The sequence below is a fragment of the Nyctibius grandis genome, chromosome 14, assembly GCF_013368605.1.
Source record: "Nyctibius grandis isolate bNycGra1 chromosome 14, bNycGra1.pri, whole genome shotgun sequence".
Taxonomy (NCBI): Eukaryota; Metazoa; Chordata; class Aves; order Nyctibiiformes; family Nyctibiidae; genus Nyctibius; species Nyctibius grandis.
In genome coordinates, this window is record NC_090671.1 from 12,884,671 (window position 1) to 12,905,584 (window position 20,914).

Here is a 20,914-nt window from a genome sequence, read left to right on the forward strand (position 1 = left end):
CCACGGGAGGGGGCGGGGTCACTTCATAAGCCACGCCCACCCCGCCGACCTTGTTCCCGGGACGCGCCGCCGCCGTCGGGCAGGACCGGGCCGATCCCCGCCGCTGCTTCCGCCGCCGGTAAGATCCCCCAGCCCCGCCCCGGTCCGGGTGGGTCGGGAGTGCGTTGTCTTCGGTCTGCAAACGGGGGAAAATGGGGTGTTCCCCCTCCCCTTGCTACGGCGGGCACGGCCCTGCCCTGCCCGGGAGGAGCGTCGTGTACCGGGGGGAGGCTGGGGAGCTTCGGCAGCTGCTGCTTCGTAGCTGGGGACACCTTTGCGGGTGGCAGGGCTCCTTCTCCTCCTCCTCCTTCTCCTCCATGCCGGATCCGCGCAGCTTTGCACCCTGGGAAGCGTGTCCAGCCCCTCCCTGGCACCGCTGCTCTGCTTTGCCTTCATCCCCACCCACCCCATAAACCCCTTTTCTTCCCCAGATCGCAGCCTCTGCCCTGTTTTCCTCCGCTTTTTTAGCTTTTTAACCCGCCTGCCCCACCGCCGAGCTGCTCTCGGCCAAAGGCACAGCTTGGCCGGTGCCAAGGGCTGCCCTTTTCCCACTGGTTTGCTTCTGGGTGGCTGCGGAGGTGGCTGCGGTCACGCAGGCCGGAGCGTGGCCGGCCCACGGCATCCTTCGTGCCGTGCCTCAGCACAAATCTGAGGCTCGGGTACCTCCCGACACCCGGCACCTCTGGGCACGGCGCAGGAGCAGGTGAGCAGCTCGCTCAGTTTAATGTCAGTCGAGCTTTTCACCCTTTTCTGTGTCAATTCACGTCCAGCCCCACCATCGCTGCTGCCACTCAGCCCCACGGGCAGCAGCGAGGGCAGCGTCCTGCCCCGGAGCCTCCCTCTCCCACGGGACACGGCTGTGGATTTCCAGCCCCCTTTTAATTTGCTCTTGGGATTTTTGTTGTGTTGCTGAATTGCACGCTGGCAGCACAGCAGGTTTAGTGCGTTACCCCAAATTAATATCCAAGAGGGCTGGGGACAGCAAGGTGTGACAGGCTGCTGTACCTAGGATTTGTTCTGGGGACCTCATGGCCCCGCAGCCACCGCAACAAGCGGGGATGAAGTTTCCCCCCAAGACGTGAAGCTTTTGGCTGTGGGGTTCAGGATGGGTGCAGGCTTCTGGGAGGGAAGTTTGTCTTCAGTCGTGCTTCTCATTTCATGAAATATCTTGGAGCGTACGCAGGAGGAAGGAGCAGATAGTGGTGTCTAGGGTCAGGACGGGCTGCTGGGGGGCTGCACGGTTGTCCCCCCATCCTGCTTCCCTTTTCCCACCACCACGGGCAGATAACAACCCCATCCCATTCTTCTCGCCCCACAGCAGAGGCCGACATGACCACGTCCTCCCCGTTCTAGGGCTATCCCCCACTGCCTCGGTGACACCCCAGCCCAGCGGCGAGGATGCGCGCCTGGAAGGCGGTGGCCAGCACGCTGGCGCTCAGCGGGGCCGATGTGGTGGTCACCACGCTGCTCTACGCCCACGGCCGGAGTGGCCGGGATGTCCTGCAGGACCTGCAGCACTTCAACATCTTCAACTCGCTGCTGGACATCTGGGGGGGCTGCCTGTACCGCAGCTGTGTGCTGCTGGGGGCCGCCATTGGGGTGGCCACCAACACGGCCTACGGCCCCCGGCGCCTCAGGGCATCACGGACCTTCATCGCCGTCATCTGCCTCCTCATGGGTATCTACATGATGGTGAAGCTGCTGCTCTACTCGGAGGTGCGGAGGACCATCAGGGACCCCTGGTTTTGGGGGCTCTTTGCCTGGACCTATGTGGCGCTGGTGGCCACCTTTGGGTTGTGGCAGCTGCTGGCCTGTGTCACCTCCTCCCGCGAGGCGCTGGGGCCTGGCTCTGAGTCCCGCGCCGAGGCGGAGGAGAGCTGTGATGGCGGCGCCCTGCGGGATAAGCGGGAGGAGGCGGCGGGTCCCACCATCCATAAGCTGCTGTCCTACACCAAGCCTGATGCCATCTTCCTGGGCATTGCCTCCTTCTTCCTCCTCGTGGCTGCACTGGGTGAGCGAAGGGACTGGGGGGGCTGCGATGTGCTCCCATCCTCACCGGGAGCGAAGGAGCCATGCTGGTGGGGATGTGGCAGCATCCCAGGCTCGCTTTTTTGGGGGTGCTGGGTGGCATGTCCTGCATGGGCTGGGTGAAAAATGCAATGGGGAAAAAAAAATACAATAGGGTATAAAATACATGGGGAAATTAAACATCCCCACATGCCGCTAAGGGCTGCACCTCCTGACCCAGCTCATGCGATGGCCGAGTATCTCGGTGGTGGGGATGGGGTTGTCCACAGGCCATCGCAGTTGGAAATACAGGTCCCGTGCTGATCCCTCGTGGTGGGGCTGAAACCCCTTGTCCTGTGCTTGTCTGGCAGGAGAGACCTTCCTGCCCTACTACACGGGGCTGGCCATCGACGGTATCGTGGTGCAGAAAAGCATGGACCGCTTCTCCACGGCGGTGCTGGTCATGTCGCTGCTGGCCATAGGAAGGTAATCGCGGGGGCTGCTTTTGGCCCTGACGAGGAGGTTTGGGATTTCCCCGCAGGAGCTCATGGTGGTGGTGGGCACGGACTGTCTCACCTGCAGCCACTCCGCCGGGTCCCTGCCAGACCCCAGGGATGTGCTTTGATTTCTCTGTGTTGTCACAGCGCAGAGAGGCCGTGGTGGCAGTCACAAGGCCGTTGCGTAGCCCTCCATGTCCATCTGCTGGTGGTGGGGGAGCAGGAGCAGACACAGGGAACGGGATCCCCAGGGAACACTGTCCTGGCAGCGCTGCGTCCCCTCCCGAAGCTTGTCACTGCCAGGGTTAGGACCTGCTGTCCCTGTGCTGGCAGTGCCCAGAGGAGGCGTGGGCTGGATTAGCCGTCGCATCCCGGGGCGGAAAGCGGTACCAGCACAGCATTGCCCAAGCCCTTGACCCGGGCATCAGGGTGTTTGTGTTGCTGAGGAGCGGGTTTCGTGTCCATTGGTCTATAACGTTTCTTATCTGCAATTAGCTCATTTGCCGCAGGTATCCGGGGCGGCGTTTTTACGCTCATATTCGCAAGGTTGAACATTCGCCTTCGCAACTGCCTCTTCAGGTCGCTGGTGTCTCAGGAGATGAGTTTCTTTGATGAGAATCGCACAGGTTGGTTCCTCTTTCCCCCGGATTTGTTCTAACCCCTCTATCCCATCCTGGTAATTTTTTCCCCTCGCTTTGCCCTACCAGCACGTAGCAGATTGGGGGCAGCTCGAGACGGCACCCAAGTGCTCGTGTTTAGAAACAGCGGCAGAAAGCTCTTCCCTTTTGGGTGCCTCCCACTGTGGGGCTGGGACAAGGTTGTCCAGCGTCCTGGGGATGTCCCATTGCCACCCATCAGCCTTGACATCCAGTAGCCCCGAGGCTGATGTGTTCATCTCCGGTCATCCCCAAAACACCCGCTTTCCTCCTCCCGTCAGTGCCTGCTGGTCAGTCACTCTCCAGCTCTGCTCCAGGCAGGGGAAACCTGGGATGTGTGAAGCTTGCTGGGCGTGCTTGTGGCTTTCCCTGCTTGCATTTCAGTCCTGTCCTGGAATGTGCTGCTCTGGTGGGGTCCCAGCCTGCTGTAACTTTAGGGGGCCTACAGGAAAGCTGGAGAGGGACTTTTTACAAGGGCGTGTAGTGATAGGATGAGGGGTAACAGTTTTAAACTGAAAGAGGGGAGATTTAGACTAGATATTAGGAAGAAATTCTTTCCTGTGAGGGTGGTGAGACACTGGTCCAGGTTGCCCAGAGAAGCTGTGGCTGCCCCCTCCCTGGCAGTGTTCAAGGCCAGGTTGGATGGGGCTTGGAGCAACCTGGTCTAGTGGAAGGTGTCCCTGCCCACGGCAGGGGGTTGGAACTGGATGATCTTTAAGGTCCCTTCCAACCCAAACCATTCTATTATATGATTCTATAACTTTTCCCACATTTCATTTCTTCTCAGCGGTATTTTTAGTTTTGAGGCTGTTGCCGTATTTAGCAATCGCTGCACAGTGCCCTGGTAGCTGAGGACACCAGAGATGTTATTGTAAGTGGGATACGGGTAACCCTGGACTTACACAAAAGCGTGGGGATTCAGCTGGACTCAAACACGGGACGAATGTTTAGGAATTCGGGGTGATGTTTGCTGGCTGTAATGTTCAGCTCCACCAAAGGGCACCGCAGGACCTTCGCCCCTTAGTAGCTGGACCCATGTCCCCAGGGTCACTTGGGTCAGCTCCCAGGGCTGAGGGGCCCATGGCTAAACCCAAACAGCCCTCTCCAAAGCCGCCTCGTGCTCCGCAGGGCGTGCTGTGCCCGGCCGCAGCTGGTGCTGCCAGGACAGCAGGGAGAGGGGCCAGCGGTCCCTGTCGAGCTCCTGGAGGGCTCCTGGAGTCATTTAGAAATGAACTCAGGGCTGAGTTGACAGCTCTGGAGGAGCATTCAGCAGCCCAGCAAATGCTCCACCCACACGCCCGCTGCCTGTCTGCGTGCCCAAGGGGTGCCCTCTGGTGTAGGGTGCTGCTGCAGTCCCCTGCAGACATCCTTGGTGACCCAGGGACGTAGCTCATGCCTTCAGATGCATTTCATGTCCCTCATGCATGCAGTAATTTTGCTCCTCTAGTTTGCTTTGCATCCGCAGCGGTGGAGAGTCACCCCCCCTTCCATGCCGCCCAGTGAGGGGCTGGGTTGAATGGGGAGCTCCATCTGGCCCCGGGCACAGGACACAGTGAGGCAGTGACGTGTCCCCGCTCTCCCCTTCCCCAACCCCTTGTTGCTGCAGGGGACGTCATCTCCCGCCTGACATCGGACACGACCATTGTGAGCGACCTGGTCTCCCAGAACATCAACATCTTCCTGCGCAACATGGTGAAGGCCACAGGGGTGATCTTCTTCATGTTCAGCCTCTCTTGGAAGCTCTCACTCGTCACCTTCATGGGCTTCCCCATCATCATGCTGGTGTCTGATGTCTACGGGAAGTACTACAAGGTAGGCAGGAGCAGCTGGCATGGCCATGGTGTGCTGCAATGCTGGGCTGTTCCCCTCGTGAAGCCATTGTGGAGATTGTGGGTAGCCTTGGAGCTGGTGGGACCGATGCTCGAGTGCTTTGCTGCCAGCAGCGGGGGCAAGAAGGTGGCATTAAACCTATATGGGCAGACAAGCATAGCCCTGGCTCTTACCTTGCTTCAAGTTCAGGAGTAGAAGCATCTCGGGTCTGACAGGAGAGGTAGCTTGGCTGTGGGATGTCCCGTATGCACCTGCCTGTCCTCGTGCAGTCTGTCCTCCCCTGTGGCTCATACCATGTCCCATGGACCATGTGAGTCCTGCACTGCTGCTCCCCTCCTCGGGGACAGCACAACAAACCCATTGTCCTCCTGGCACAGCAGCCCAGGCTGTCCTGAGGTGTGGGACATATCCCAGTGCTCAACCTTGTTGTACATGGCCTTGGAAAATGTCACCGTGCCTTCTCTTCCCGAGCCCGGCAGAGGCCGGGGCGTGCAGGGAGAGGTGCCACGGGCAGCCCGGCACCCGCTGAGCCCCCTCTGCCTCCCCCTGCTCCTTGCAGAAGCTCTCCAAGGATGTGCAGAACGCCCTGGCCAAGGCCAACAACACCGCCGAGGAGACCATCTCTGCCATGAAGACCGTCCGCAGCTTTGCCAACGAGGAGGTGGAGGCCAACGTGTACTGGCAGAAGCTGCAGCAGGTGTACAGGCTCAACAAGCGGGAGGCCATGGCTTACACCTACTATGTCTGGTCCAGCGGGGTAGGTGGCTAGGGATGGGCAGGGGACGTTGCTTCGCATCCCAAAACGCATGTGACACGATGCATGCGCTTCTCCTCCGCTTCCAGGGAGCTTTGCGGGCTGAACCCCACCTTGATGTCCACTGCCACTAATCCTCTGTCTCTTGATTATTATTTTTTTTTCACTCATCAAAGAATATATTCCATTCGCCTTTAGGGCAGCGCTGCATCATGCCACTGAATGATCTGTTTTCTCTCGCAAATAAGAATATAATTGATAACCACTCAAGGTCGTGGAAAACCCCGTGCTGCTGCGTTGCTGCATTGTGTGCCTGTGCCAGCTCATCTCCGGGGCTCTGGCTGGGAACCAGCTGTGGCGTTGGTTGAGCTTCTGCTCACAAACTGAGATTTTTCTGCGTGTGGGTGGTGGCAGGGGGAGGCTGCTGGGGTTTGGTTTTTAGGGTTTTTTTTGGGGTTTTTTTTTGCAAAATGCTTTTTCATCATTCAAGACCAGATGGTTTGGGACTTCTGCATCGGCTGATTAAGGCTGTGCAAAACCCTCACGTGGGGCTGCCCTTATCTCTGCGCATTCAAGGATCTAAGTAGCCTGTGGTGAAGGGTTTGTGAGTCATGGTGCCCTCGTGCAGCCGCGGGACTTTATGGCTTCCCAGGTCTGGAAGCAAAATGGGAGCATTTTTAGCCTTGTTCCTGGGCTCCCAGGTGAAGCCGGAGTGTGGACTGGCTCAGCACAGATCCCACCGAGTCAAAGGAGGCAAAAACCCTCGAAAACTGCCCCCACAGGGCTCATGTAGGAAGAAGCCGATGGATTTAGCACAGCCCTGGTAGAGTCTTTCTCAGACGGAATGCAGGATCTTAAAGTCAGATTGTGGTAAAGCAATAGAAGAATTTTTTTCCCCAGTATTTTTGCCTGTGTGAATTTACAGCCTGTCCCGCAAACATCGCACAGAGCACCAGGGCATCGCTGCTCTTCTGAGCACCCAGGCAGCATGGAAGAAAATCAGCTGAATAAAGGCAGGGGCTGGTACTCGTCAGATCAGAGCTGATCTGTCTCCTTCCTAGAGTAGGTGGTACCCCCCGCACTGATTTCAGGCACGAGCTGAGGTTATGCTTCAGGGACTTGTACGTGCAAGGAGGATTTTTTGCATTAACTCTTGGCTTGATTTTGTGCTCTAAATTAAAATGTGTCACACTCGTATAACAGAAAGTTTGTTTTAGTGGTGAGGTGACTGCACGTGTTGGATAATTTGAGCGTAGATTATTACGCTTGAGGATGTCAGTCCAAGAGAGAAGTTCACGAGATGCTCCATTATTTCAGATAAATTCTCCCTCTTTGGCTGTTGCCCTTCTGGACTTCTGCTTTGTTGGAAGACCCCAGCCCAGCTCCTTAAATCAGCCCATAAACTTGAGCTGCTTTTTCCTTCTCATACCTGTGCTCGCTGCTAGGGCTGTCAGCTGTGCGCTGCCAGGGCTGCTCAGTTCGGGGCTCAGAGTATAAACGTCAGTGCACAGCTTGTGGGCTCTTGTGTGAGTGATTACAAAGGCACCAAAATGCAGCTGTCCTTGCTAATCTGGGGTGTTTGCTTGCTTTCAGCTGACCCTCCTGGTGGTCCAGGTCAGCATCCTGTACTATGGTGGGCACCTCGTGATCTCAGGGCAAATGACAAGCGGAAACCTCATATCCTTCATCATTTACGAGTTCGTCTTAGGAGACTGCATGGAGGTGAGTCTGTTTTATCGCTCTGGGCTACCCCATATTGAGATAATGTTTATCTTCTAGAAGATCCCAGAGCAGTCGCAGGGCTAGACCCAGGGTTGACCTCCCTGCGATGCATTTCCTTGGCGCTGTGGCTTTGCCCACCGGTGGGCTGTTCTCCCCTCAGCTCCCCGCTCCCCTCCTGCTGTGGTCTCATAACCTGAACGTTCCCGAAGCAGCTTGTCCCCCGGAAAGGCTACCAGGACCAAAGGGATCAGGCTGGCCCCACTGAAGGGCAGAGCCCCGGCTGCCTCCCAAGTACGTTTCCTGGCATGAAGGATGCAGGGATTACAAAGCTGCCCGTTAAATTTCAGGCTTCATTAAAAACTTAATTATATTCCTTTTTCTTTTTTTTTCCTCTGGAAAAGGCTGCAAGCTGCTGCGTTGGCAGCGCGTTAGCGACATGGGATTGTGGGTGGGATGGTAGAGCCCACCCAGGGCTGCCTTTCCCTTGCAAAGGTGTAAGCTTGGCTAATCGAGGCAGAAATGATCAAGTTGAGGTTTCCTTGCAGCCAGGAGTGGTTTCGGCAGCGCTTCAGCCTTTGCGCAGCAGTTTGGAGGGTTTTTTCCCTCCTGATGGGAGAGGCAGTTGCAGTACAAGCTGTTCTGCAACTCTGGACTTAATATTGAATAGAGGTGACGTGATGGGAGTTTATTCCAGGGAAGCCGGTGTCAGTGTGCAGCAGTTGTGGTTGGGAAAGCGCAGGGGTAAAGCCACTAGGACCGTAACCCTGCAGGGAACGGCCGTATCAGCTGCCAAATGGTTGCGTAGAAAGGTCCAGCCTGGAGCTGCTCTGCATTTGAGAGACGTGCGCTAGGGAATGAGCCAGCCGCCCTCGAGGGCTGGTGTGATGTGCTGCTGTATGTGGACTCTGTTCAACCATTGGGTTGGGGACCTGCTGGTCTTGAGCAAAGAGAGATGAGTGGAGGATTTTGTTGGAAGTTTGGGTCATGTATCTCCTGGTGCACGTCTTTGCTTCCCAATCCATGTGTTTCCTTCTCCTGTTCCCCTCTGGGTCTACCCATGCACAAAACCCCCTTAGATGCCCTTTCCCTGGATACGTCCATATATCCCCTCCATACCCTGCAGAGGGGGAGGAGCGTTCTTTTCCCATGTCTGATGTCTGTAGTTAACATCAGATGATAGAAGACTTGGGAATGCTTCAACCATTCTCCTTACGAGTGGCACTGGCTGACTTTTCCAAAGCATGGGAGGGTCTCACCATTGCCTCTTCCCTTCCAGTCCATCGGCTCCGTCTACAGCGGCCTGATGCAGGGAGTGGGAGCTGCCGAGAAGGTGTTCGAGTTCATCGACCGCAAGCCAACGATGGTGAACGACGGGTCCCTGGCCCCAGACCACGTGGACGGGAAAGTGGAGTTCAGAAACGTGACGTTTTCCTACCGCACTCGCTCTGCAACGCAGGTCCTGCAGGTGAGCCCCGCGGGTGCAGGGCGCTCCCCACCACGAGGCACCACGCGCTGCGTCTCTGTCACGGCAATAACCGATCCCCAGCCCGCGGGAAATGTCAGCCGCCCTTTTGGAGATGCGTAAGGGCAGGCTGGAAAACAGATTATAGGGAACAGCGGGTGTTTAGGGCCGGCCTTCCTTACAAGGAATGAGATTTATTAATAAAACCCTTGTTCCCCGCTCAGGCATTAAACACGTCAGCATGGTACAGGGCTTTGTGCCAGGCTGTCTCAGACTGTTTCCATGGAGGGGCTGGGGTCATGAGGCAGGGGGAGGCAGCAAAGAGGTTAGTTTGCTTTGCAGTTTTTAGAAGTCCTGCTACATCAGCAGGCAAATTTGAAGCAATTTTGGAGGCTTCTTGCTTCCTCAGAGCCAGGAGAGATGGCTGATGTGGCACGTCACCAAGGTGGAGGGTCACCATGGCCAGATTTCAGCTACTTTCTTGCGTAGTGCCCGAGCTGCTGCCCCGGGACCCTGGGAGAAGCCAGGACCTGAGCGTGCTCTCCCATCCATATTGCAGAATGTGTCCTTCACCCTGCACCCCGGGAAAGTGACAGCGCTGGTGGGTCCTTCGGGGAGTGGGAAGAGCTCCTGTGTCAACATCCTGGAGAACTTTTACCCTCTGCAAGATGGGCAGGTGCTGCTGGACGGGCGTCCCATTAACATGTACGATCACAAGTACCTGCACTCAGTGGTACGAGAGACTGATACGTGTATTCTAGCTATCGCCTGCCGTGATCAGAGGGGATGGATGGTAGTGCTGCATGTTACTTTGGATTTGATCTGGCAACTTCTGAAATGTCCAGAAAGCTGGAGGCTGGAGGTGGTCCAGGAAATGAATTCAGATAATTTGTGGGAGTGGGAGGGAAAGGGATGGAGAGTGGTTTCATGGGGAGGGGGAAGACTTCCAAAAACAGAACACAAAACGTGTTTTGGTTTTTATTTTTTAGCCAACGCAGTAGAAATATGTTTTTGGTTGTTGGATTAATTATAATCTAAATTGGCTTTGGAAAAAGAGTTTTGCATTCCTCCAGCCCTTTCTACCTTAAGATCTTAAAGTAATTCTCAGCTAATGGGGAGTTAAACCTCTCGGGATCCTGGCAGCAGCTGGAGCACCAGAGAGGCTGGGTGGTTTGCCTAGGAGAGGGGTCCGGGCCCCTTGGCTCTCATCTGTGTGTCAGCACAGATCAGCCTTCATCTCCTCTGCAAGTAACTGCCGCCTTTGTTCGCCCCCAGAGCAAATGGCCTCACCAGTCAGCAGGAAAACTTGAAAACAATTGATCAGGGCCAGGCTGGAAAGCCAAAGTCAGTGTGACTAATTTACATTCCCTGCCCGTACTGAGCGAAAATTAAAAGCCAAGCTAGGCTTTCCGTTCAGAAAGCCTGGTGTGGCGTTAGGAGCTTGGGGAGAAAGCAATTAAAATATGACCATGTCCCGCTGGCTCTCTTCGTGCCCAGTTCTGAGCAATAATTTGGAGCGTCCAATTTATTTCATCTCGAGTGTTTGACAAAGAAGGCTGAATGCGAGAGTGAGCAACAATGGCTGTGAGGTAGGACAGGGAGGCTGTTGCTAAGCAATTAAGGAATTGCAGCAGCTACGTCCCTAACTTGCTAATTTTGGATTAAAAGATGCAGGAGGGCTCGTTCATGTGGCCTGAGCGTGATTACTGGCCTTGAACAGAAAATCAGCAAGGCCCTGGGAGAGGGTCTGTCCAGCCTGTCTAGTCCCAGCAACTGGTTTCCCATACTGGGAAGAGCAACCAGTGATGGGAATAACAGGTCTGGAGCAAAACCACAGCAAGGTCTTGGAGGGGGAATCCCATCCCAGATGCCAACGTACCAGCATTGCACCGGTTTTCTTTCCTACGAAACAGCTTCCCAGCAGGCGATGCAAACTGGGTTGGGACTGCCGCTGTTGTTAGTGTCCTTGCTGGAAGCTCACACTGAGGAACTATCTTGGTTTAATGGTGGGACTTTGCCCACTTGAGTTCTTACCCAGCAGCAACAAACGCCGATGATCCAAGATGCCAGCCAGCGCATCTTCTGCTCCCGACCGCCTGCTCTTCCCTTCCTTTCTGCAGATCTCCCTGGTGAGCCAAGAGCCAGTGCTGTTTGCCCGCTCTATTGCAGATAATATTTCTTACGGCTTAACCTCAGCCTCCTTCGAGTCGGTCATTCAGGCTGCCCAGAAGGCCAACGCACACGCCTTCATCACGGAGTTACAAGACGGCTACCAGACAGGTACCAAAATCCCTCCGTTTGCACTTGAAAGCGTTGCCTAGGGAAGGTGGAGCCTCTCCGCTTGGGTGAAAAGTCAGCCAGGTAGTGACGGACACGAGTCTGTGGCAGCTCGGGGACACCCCTGGCTGCCTTTTGGGGTGACTGAGCTGTTGCAGGATTTCTGAGCCCATCCCAGGAGAACTTGCTACTGGAGGGAAGGGCTGCAGCCTCAGGGATGTTTAACTCATTTAAACTTCTCTGCCAAGTGAGCAGAAGCAGAAGCATTTACCTGGTCTTTGCTTCAAACCTTGACACCATCCCGATGCTGTTGGCTGGGAGCGGAACTTGATGGCAGCTCTTGATTTTTATTTTGACACTTTCCTCTTTCTCTTGACCCAACAGAGGCAGGTGAAAAAGGAGCCCAGCTGTCAGGTGGCCAGAAGCAGAGAGTGGCAATCGCCAGGGCTTTGATCCGAACCCCCCCCATCCTAATCCTGGATGAAGCCACGAGCGCACTGGATGCAGAGAGTGAGCATGCGGTGAGTAGGTGACTCAGGGCTTTGGGCCAAAGAGGCAGTCTGGGTTTGGAAGTAGCTTTGATTTCCAGCCTGTGGACAAGCTTAGTCTTGATGTGGTGCAGAGATCTGGGTAAGATGCTAATTCCTGGGCAGGACTTTGCTTCCAGCACTGCTGTAGCCACCAAGAAGGGAATAATCCCGTGCTCACAGCAGCCAACACCTGACAAACCTGGTGAGACAGGGATCACTGCCGTTTTTTTAAATGTAGAAAGTGTTAATTGGCATACAGCAACTCTGTGCAGCCTTTTAGGACAGAATACAGAGGAAGACCCTAAAAAATGATACTGCAGCAGGGAGAGTAGAACTGCCCGAGCTAAAATCCCAGCTGAGGCACCAAAGAAGCCACGCTTGCAGGAAAGGCCCTGAGCTTTCTGGGAACTGAGCTGGTTTATCTGGCTGGGATGTGACAACCAAACAGCTCTACCATTAGCAGTTTGGCCTTACTGGTTTAATGATATGAGGGAAAGCTAGTTCAAGGTTGAGATGTGAGGATGTGTCTCCCGGTCCCGGAGGACGAACACTGCTGGTCCACAGTGTGGGGCAGCGTGAGCATCTGACCTTGGAGCAGCTTGTGGGCTTGCAGGTCCTCAGCCATGTGTGTGGTATCTGATTCCAGCCAGGGGCTGGTTTTGGCTAGCCAGGGGTGTCAGTGACACGTGCCTGGTGGCCACCTGCCTGCCTTTAGACCTTAGAGCTGTTATCTGTCTCTTGGCTGGAAAACAACTCTCTCTGGCTTTGCCTTGATACACCCGGGAAATAGCCCTGCTCTTCTGAGCAGCTGCATTTCACAGAATCAAAGACTGGTTGGGGTCGGAAGGAACCTCTGGAGATCATCTAGTCCAACCCCATGCCAAAGCAGGTTCACCCAGAGCACGATGCACAGGGTCGTGTCCAGGCAGGTTTTGAATATCTCCAGAGGAGACTCCACAAGCTCCCTGGGCAGCCTGTGCCTGTGCTCTGGAAGAGTAAAGAATTTACCAGGTGCTGGCTTCCTGCAGTCCTTGCCAACACCACGTGGCCTCCAAATTTGGGGCGCAGCTCTAACAAGAACCCAGCATGCAGGATCAGACCTGCGTGCAGACCGCACCTGTGGGCTGGCTGGACTGAGACAGTGTTTTGGGCTGCACAGCGAGAGCCGGGAGCTGGGATGGACGTGCTGGTGCTGGTAACGCTGCAGGGAGTCCCGTTTCCTCTGCGTAGCCAGAGGAGAGCAAATCACAGGTTTCTTAACACAGACCACAAAGCTGTTGTCCTGCGACACTCACAGAATCACAGAATCAATCAGGTTGGAAGAGACCTCTGGGATCATCGAGTCCAACCATTGCCCTGACACCACCATGTCAACTAGGCCATGGCACTAAGTGCCATGTCCAGTCTTTTCTTAAACACATCCAGAGGTGGTGACTCCACCACCTCCCTGGGCAGCCCCTTCCAATGGCTAATGACCCTTGCTGAGAAGAAATGCTTCCTAATGTCCAACCTGAACCTCCCCTGGCAAAGCTTGAGGCTGTGTCCTCCCTCGGGCACTAATGTCTTTTCCTTCTGCGCAGATTCAGCAGGCGATTTACGGCGACTTGCAGAACCACACGGTGCTTGTCATAGCTCACAGGCTGAGCACTGTGGAGAAGGCACACAACATCATTGTGCTGGACAAGGGCCGCGTGGTACAGCAGGGCTCGCACAGGGAGCTCATGGAAGAAGGAGGCCTTTATTCCAAGCTGGTGCAGAGACAGATCCTGGGCCTGGAGGGGGGCGGCACGGACAGTCGCCAACCCACAGCCCGGGGGGATTCGGCGAAGGAGGAAGAGTTCCGGATAGGCCATGCTGTGCAGGCCGTGGCACAGGACGATTACACCACCACAGCTCACAAGTGAGAGCGGCGAGGGCCGGCGCTCGCTGGGACGCTGAGACGGCCGTCGTGCCGCAGAACACCGCTGGCCCCGCGCCTCGCGCACCCGTGCACACACAAACACACACTATAGAGCTTCCTGCTTTATGTCCGGCGGGCAGATGCCGCTGGTTAAACGGGGAAACAGGTTTATTTGAGGGAGTTGGGTCTTTAGCAATTCCCAGCGTTTCTGCTGGGTTTCTTTTCTTACAACCAGTAATTCCTCTCGACTGGGACCTTTCTCCCATTGATATGCATGTGTAGCTGCTATTAACTGTAATGGATGTTAAATGCATGCGTGGAGGGGAAGATTGAAAACCCCTTCGGGAATTTCAGGGGGTGGCTTTTGTGGCTGGATAGAAGAACAGTGACTGTAAAACAAGGTCCTGCTCCCGCTGTCCGTCTACGGGGCCAGTCCAAAGTCTGCTGAAGTCTGAGCTCCCGTCGGCTTTGGTGAGAACTGGATGGCTCCCACGGGGCTGAACGCCAGGAGAGTTTTGCACTGTGTGCCTGCAGGTTCAGGCTCACAACCATTGCTGCTGAGCTTGTATCGTGTAGTCACCACCCTTGCTGGAACGAGCCAGGGGACCAGGAGGCAGATGTTGCTTTCAGATTTGCTCTTGGTGCTTGGTGGGTGTTTGTTTTTAAGGAGGAAAAGTTTTACCATAATTGGGTCAGGTTCTGGGGTTTGGGGTTTTTTGGTTTGGATTTTTTTGTTTTTTTTTTTAATAGATTTGTGTGCACTGTGCAATGTCTGTCTGGCTCCAGCATCCACGGAAAATTGGTCTGTTATTTCAGAATTTTTTAAACTCCCACCCCGGTGCTGGTTTGAAAAAAACACTACTAAAGACAGGCATAAAATACTAAAAGACAGCACTTTATAAAGCCCACCAAAGCTTTTTCAGCTTCAGGCCATGCTAGCGACTTCACTGCATGTAAAATCGGTACAGTCACCTTCCTTGAAGTCTGACTTCAGCTGCCTGAACTTTAAAATGTGTTTCTTTGAATATTATTTATTAACTTACTTTTAGTATGAGGGGATAGAAAGAAATATGTTGCTCCTAGCCCTTTTGGGTAATGGCTCTGGCTTAGTAGTGTTATCCTGCCATAGATTGGTGAAGAAACCTATGCAGCCAGGCAGGTGCTGTTGAGAAATAGCATTTATACGGGGAAGATGATTGACTTCAGACTGTGCATAGTTAAGAAATTATCTCAAGCACTTTAGCTCTCATGTTTTCCGATATTTGAATGCTGCTGTGTTTTACTTTTTGGCAGTTTGCATTTTTGTTGTTGGCAATGTTTTCTTTCCGTTTAGTGATGTTTTACAAACTCTTTAGTGTCCTTGGAGGGATGCTCAAAAAATAAAATACTACCTCTGCCACTCAACATTGACCCAATGTAGGGGGGTGGTTTTTTGCATTCAGGGTTTTCAAGGTAATGTTCATCTGAGATAATGGCTGAACACAGCTGCACGCTGCACATGTTCTGGCTCCCTTGTGGGGAATGACAAGAAGAACCTACACAGAATTAGGTATGTAAAAGACTTAAGCATCTGATGCATGGCTGTGAGCCACAGCAGTAGGTATAACCTGTTTAAGAACTAGTTTTTGCATCCCGGATCCCATCTGGTAGTCAGTCTCGCACGAAAGGGCAGGCAGTCTAACCCGTTCTCAAAGCACAGTGCTTCGTGACTGGAATCTTTTCACCTGCTTGCTTTTGTGATATGATAAAAATCTGTGCCTCGGAAGAACGAGAGCTCTTTTTGCCTTATCTCTCTCCACTTAGGAAACCTCTGTCATGCTCTGAGCTCCTCAGTTCACCCCTTCAGTAAACGGCCATGCATTCCTACTTGATGAAAACTTGCACTGTGGGTATGAAGAGCTTGGGGGTTCCACCCAGCGCTGGCAGGCAAGTGATTAATTCTGCATTTTTATCAGTACCTGAGAGCAGAATGTGGCCAGAGTTCATAGAAGTGGAATTAATTTCTGCTTAATTGAAAAACTGGGGGAAAAAAAATTGGGTTACCTGGGAACTAGGGAAGCCGACTCACCCTGAGAAGTGCTCGTAGGACAAGGCTCACTAGTACACGAGATGCCCAAAAAGAGAATGTGATCGTATTGTGTGTGTCCCTCACAGGCAGTGCTGCAAAAAGGGGAATTGGAGGATACGATCGGATTAGTTTTATTGCAAAGACTACAGTGAATTTTAGGAAGGGAGCCCCGCTTCCCAGGCCTGTTGTGATGATAATCCAGGCATTGTACTCCCAGGTCGGGTCCAAACAGCTTTAACTGAAGTGGCACATTGGAAACGGCGGGTTGTCTCTGCCGGTGGCACCGGTCCAAGCTGATAACAGGGCCCGACTTTGTTCGTTGCCACAGGTGCTGAATTCTCTCTTTTGCATCCAGATAACTCAAGGCTACTTTTCCACTGAGCCTTGCATCTCGTGGCTTGAACAAGCCCTTTTATTGTGCTGTTGGCATGTGACAAGTGGATCTGCCTGTGTGCTAAAGCCATGAGGGTTTTCTTATGGCCTGGAAGCCTGGTGGGAGCTCCACACCCCACCGGGGAGCCAGCAGGACTGATCTAATGCAGACATTGCCGCCGGCCCAGTACAAACCTATGACTGTACAGAAAATCCTGCTTTTCAAAATCATTCCAACTATGACTTCTTTCTGAAGTGAAAATCAGGGTCAGAGATGCCAGTCAGCTAGCCTAAGCCCGGCAGTGAAGATGAGCTTAACTTGGTGCAGCCATGGGAATTGCTCCGGAGCTGGAACACGAGCTGCTTCCTGGAGCTGCCCTATCCCTTGGGCCTTGGTGCCTGTGGGCAGCCTCTGTGTTTCAGGCTATTCTCCTGGAAACAAGACCACTGTTCCCTCTGAAACCCTGAACTGTAGTATTTTGTGGCTGCGGGTTTGCCCAGAGTTGACGTTTACATGGGAACGCGAACAAAATCTGCTTAGGAGCTTCTCCATTACAGCGATGCAGATAAAAAGTTTATTTTCCTCAAAGGGAAGGGTCGTCTTCACAGGGAACTCAGAGGGGTTTATCTGAAACCTTACCTTGGGGAGCACAGCTTGAAGACTGTCACGGCAGAATTGGAAGCAATTAGACATTTGAAAGCACAATTGATTACAAAGGTTGACTGTGTATTCCATGGCAAGTTGTTTTCCTCACTATTAATAAGCTCTAACCATTCTCTGTAATAGGTATAACCACAGCTTTATTTGATTTAAACACTGGAGAACCCTATCCAAGATGAAGTTCAAGTATAGTAGATCCTATAGTGCTAGCGATTCCCCAAGGACATGTATTTACCCTGTACCTTTGCACAGACAAGCTATGTGGCTGGCTGACCCAGCAAATGAGAACACCGTCATGGAAAAAAAACAGCTGTGTTTATTCCAACAACTCGTCTCCCGGTGCACCAACCTCTGCCTCAACAAGCAACTGTGTTTATTTCAGTGGCTGCGCTTTCTAGGCCTTCAGTAGGTCTGGAAATACCACAAGCAAATAGACAGAGTGTTTCTAGCACAGGTTCAGTGATGCGTCTTAGTCTGGGGAGGAAAAACAGTATCTGCCTTTTCTACTGTAGCTTCACTGTGAGCTTAAGGCAAAGGAAGTATTTGCAGGTGTATAAACCTGCTCCTCTTCTCACACCTGTGGCTCCCTGAAAGAAAGGGGGTAAGTCCTAACAATGAATTCTTGCTCGCTCTCAGAGAGCAGGACCACTGTTTTTCTCCCAGGATGCTGAATGTGCAGGTCATTTTCATGTGTGAAGGAATCTAGATTATGAAATCTAAACAGAAGTATGGATTGTGATTAGTATATAGAAGAAAATTAAATTGCAAATAAGCCTGAAAACGTATCTGTCCATTGAGCAACCAGACTAATAAGGGTTAATGAACACCAAAGATTAGACTTGCAAATTCAGTTCCTTCGTAACCAACCAGTTTTTCCAGGAAAAGAAAAGAAGTTGTTGTGAAGGTGACTTGCAAAATATGTCTAAATCTAATAAATATGCATGGCTACAGTGCTACTGACCATAAAAGGATATGAGATGACAGAAGGAAATCCAGCATCAAGTTTAAAAAGAAAAAAAAATGTAACATCTAATTTAAACTAGGCTGGATGCCAGTTCTCCCTAAGACTAAAGCCTGACTCCTTATTCACCATGACATGGTTTCCACTGTAATCTTCCCATTTTTTTTGTTCCGTTTCTCTTGTAATAAGAAATCCTGACTTCTGTACTTTGCCTGCTTACAGTTTTAATGTTCATGAATGCTGTCACCCTTCAAAAGGATTTCAGCAAAGGCAAATAGGAACCAGGGCTTGGCAGCTGATAAATCTCAGCCTTCAGCACTGCAATATTTGATAATCCCTGTAGCCTAAAATTCTATCAGCAATCCTTCATATTCTGTCCAAGTGATGTGCTCTCACAAAACCTTTATCTCTCACGAAAACTGCTGAATGGAAAGGCACTTGCCTACCTGTCCAAGTAGAATATATAATTATACAAAAGCGGTGACCCCTATCTTGTCTCTCAACCTCAGCTGCTTTTCTGGCCAAACTTGAGAACTCAATCGCATGCAGATGCTGATCAAAGTACTGAAAAGCAGACCAGATGTTTAATATAGACACTCCTCTCCAACATCCCCAGAACCCAAACATATCTACACAGGGAGAAGTGCTACTTGTAATATGTGTTGTACTCGAGCACGAATGAGTTATGTTCATTTGTGCATTTTGTGAGGACTTTGTTGTTCTGCATTATGTGGCTTCTAACTTCAATACAGATTACCCTTGACTAATTCAAATAATCCATTCCTTGATGGCTAGAGCAGCGAACTTACATCAACCTCATGCAACATAAACAAAAAATTAGATAGTTACAGAAAAGCTCCTTAGAAGGTCACTGTAAACCATCTTTCCCGACAGCATATTGACAATAAAATTATTATCATACTGTAGTGCCCTTCACCAGAGATACTCGCCCAGAGCACCTCTACAAGCATTATTCAGTGTGAACTTTTCCTCTCCACCATCACCTGGGACCGAGCAGTTATTATTATTCCTCTTTTTAAGCAAAAGGCACTATGGTTGAGGGAAGCTGAGAACTCCACTCAGGATCACACAGAATGGCAGTGGTAAAACTAGATTTACAACATGAAGCTGAGTCACGACTCTTTTAAACCACACTCCCCCCATACCAATTATTTAACTATGCTATGAAGTTAAAATCACTAATGTTCTTGGGAAGAAAGGGCTTCATGTAATCCCTCAACTAATTCCTCTATTTGTGTGTATATCTATATATATACACGCATGTGTGTATGCATGTCTGCACGTGCAGATTTACAATCCGTTTTAACACAAGGATGTAACTTTGTCTTTTTGATGGGCATATGCAAATATGGTATATGATACTGTGTTGGCATGGCGACTATCTACTGGCTTTAAATAACAAGGTCAGGCTGTAGTGGCCGTGCAAACCCATGTCACTGCCAAGAGGTACAGCTGCTTGCTCATCTGTGCTCCGAGCAGAGCACCCCACACGAGGAGGAGTTCAGCACATACCACAGCAACAGGCAGGTGTGGTGACGTGGATGAGTGGACACATGCCCGTATCACTAATCACCTTCTCCCCACCCTAAGCAAGCTCAGCTCAGCTTCCTGTTGCACAAAGAGCTCGCTCTTACCTGCCTCCGAATACACGTGGTTTGCATCATGGTTGTACAGTAGCTTTGCACTAAGCAGCCAGAAGGCCAGGAAGCCTTCCTCTAGCACTATCATGTTGTTGGCCATTATTACCGGTGGATAATAATGACAGAGAGGACTTTTGGGGGGGGCAAGAGGAGTGGAGAGCTGAGTTTACTTACAGGACAAAAGAACAAACATACAGCTGTCATGTCTTCAGTCAGTTCTGCCAGGATGTACCAGGTCACTTCCTGAACGCATCATCATTACATTTTAATAGCATTGCATCAGAGATTGATTCAGTTCACTATATTGATTTTTTTTCCCAGTTAGATCAAAAATGTCAAATACAAAGGACAATGACCACACCGCCATTCCCTACCCTGTTCCTTCAGCTCATGTGCTCGTTCCTGTTCTCTCTCTGGTGTTACACACACGGAAATGAACACACCCACGCCCACGATCCCTTAGCGACAAAAGCAGGCCAGGAAGGTGGTGCATGCCTAGAGATGCATACAACTTAGGCTGTGTTAACACAATTAATTATTTCCCTGTGTAATTGTCTTTATCAGCTATGCTAACATCAGTAGTAATTGGAGAGTTACTGCTCCAAAGTGTTACCACAGAGTGCGTAGTAGTGTTCGTGACTTAATAGATGTAAACCAGAAGAACAAAATTTAGCTATAATGTTTTAATTGATGCAGAGCTTTTGCTACATTACATTTTAAAAGTATTTACATTCACCATAAAATACATCTTTGATAGATCATTTCTTGACCTTCACTCTTGAAGAAGAAAGTGCTTAAGATGGATGAAAAGACCTAGCACCAAAGCTTGGCAACATACGATTTTTAGCTATTTTTAACCTAAATAGGTATTCAGCCTAGGCTTGAGAACAATAATGCAGTCACTCTTTTGAGATTTACTGTAGCCAAGTCCCAACCTGGTAAGGAAGTGCAAGTTAAATAATTCTACTGACTTTCCTTCCTAATTTACAGCTGTGCAGTTGTAACAAAAGGAGAACAAGAGTGTCTGCAATACTTCCAGGCAGGAGCATTGTAACTGGCTGTATCTGGTGTTGACGTGAAGGCCCAGAGCTCAGCTCTCCAGGCCCTGCAGGCCAGAGGACAGCGTCCACTCCCCATGACAGTCTGTGAAATGCAGCCGCCGAGCCCCAGCCGCCCCAGTGAGGCCTTCGGCTTCTCGGCTGTTCCCACAGCCGCCATCCCTCGGGGCTCCGAGGGCCTCGAGTGCCGGCCGTCATCACATGAGCAAGGCAGACAAAGCACGCTCTGTGAGGGGCTCTTTGGGCCGGCACGAGGCCCGGCGTCTTTAGGAAATGCCACCCGGCCTCTCTCAGCAGACAGCCTTCCCCGGGCCAGGCCCCGCCACCCCGGGACCCTTCTCCTGCCCCTTCTCCTGCCCCATTGCTCTGGCCAGGCCCCGGGTTTGGAGGCCTGGTGCACCGTGACCCCATGGTGGGCTTCACCCAACACACAGACCCTCGCATGGGCTCTCCTATAGC

General features: G+C 52.1%; 1 protein-coding gene across 2 annotated transcripts; it reads left to right on the forward strand.

Moving 5' to 3' along the window:
* The first annotated feature begins 64 nt into the window (after nt 1-64).
* Nucleotides 65-15,015, forward strand: ABCB9 (ATP binding cassette subfamily B member 9). Of its 2 annotated transcripts, XM_068412469.1 has the most exons (12): nt 65-118; nt 1,358-2,050; nt 2,418-2,532; nt 3,039-3,169; nt 4,806-5,011; nt 5,589-5,786; nt 7,377-7,505; nt 8,782-8,970; nt 9,527-9,700; nt 11,088-11,247; nt 11,629-11,765; nt 13,355-15,015. In XM_068412469.1, exons 2-12 carry the CDS (start codon nt 1,438-1,440, stop codon nt 13,676-13,678), a joined length of 2,376 nt encoding a protein of 791 aa, XP_068268570.1. In that variant the 5' UTR covers nt 65-118; nt 1,358-1,437; the 3' UTR covers nt 13,679-15,015. The 2 variants fall into 2 exon arrangements, with proteins under 2 accessions (XP_068268570.1, XP_068268571.1); XM_068412470.1 differs by lacking the exon at nt 9,527-9,700.
* The last annotated feature ends 5,899 nt before the right edge of the window (nt 15,016-20,914 follow it).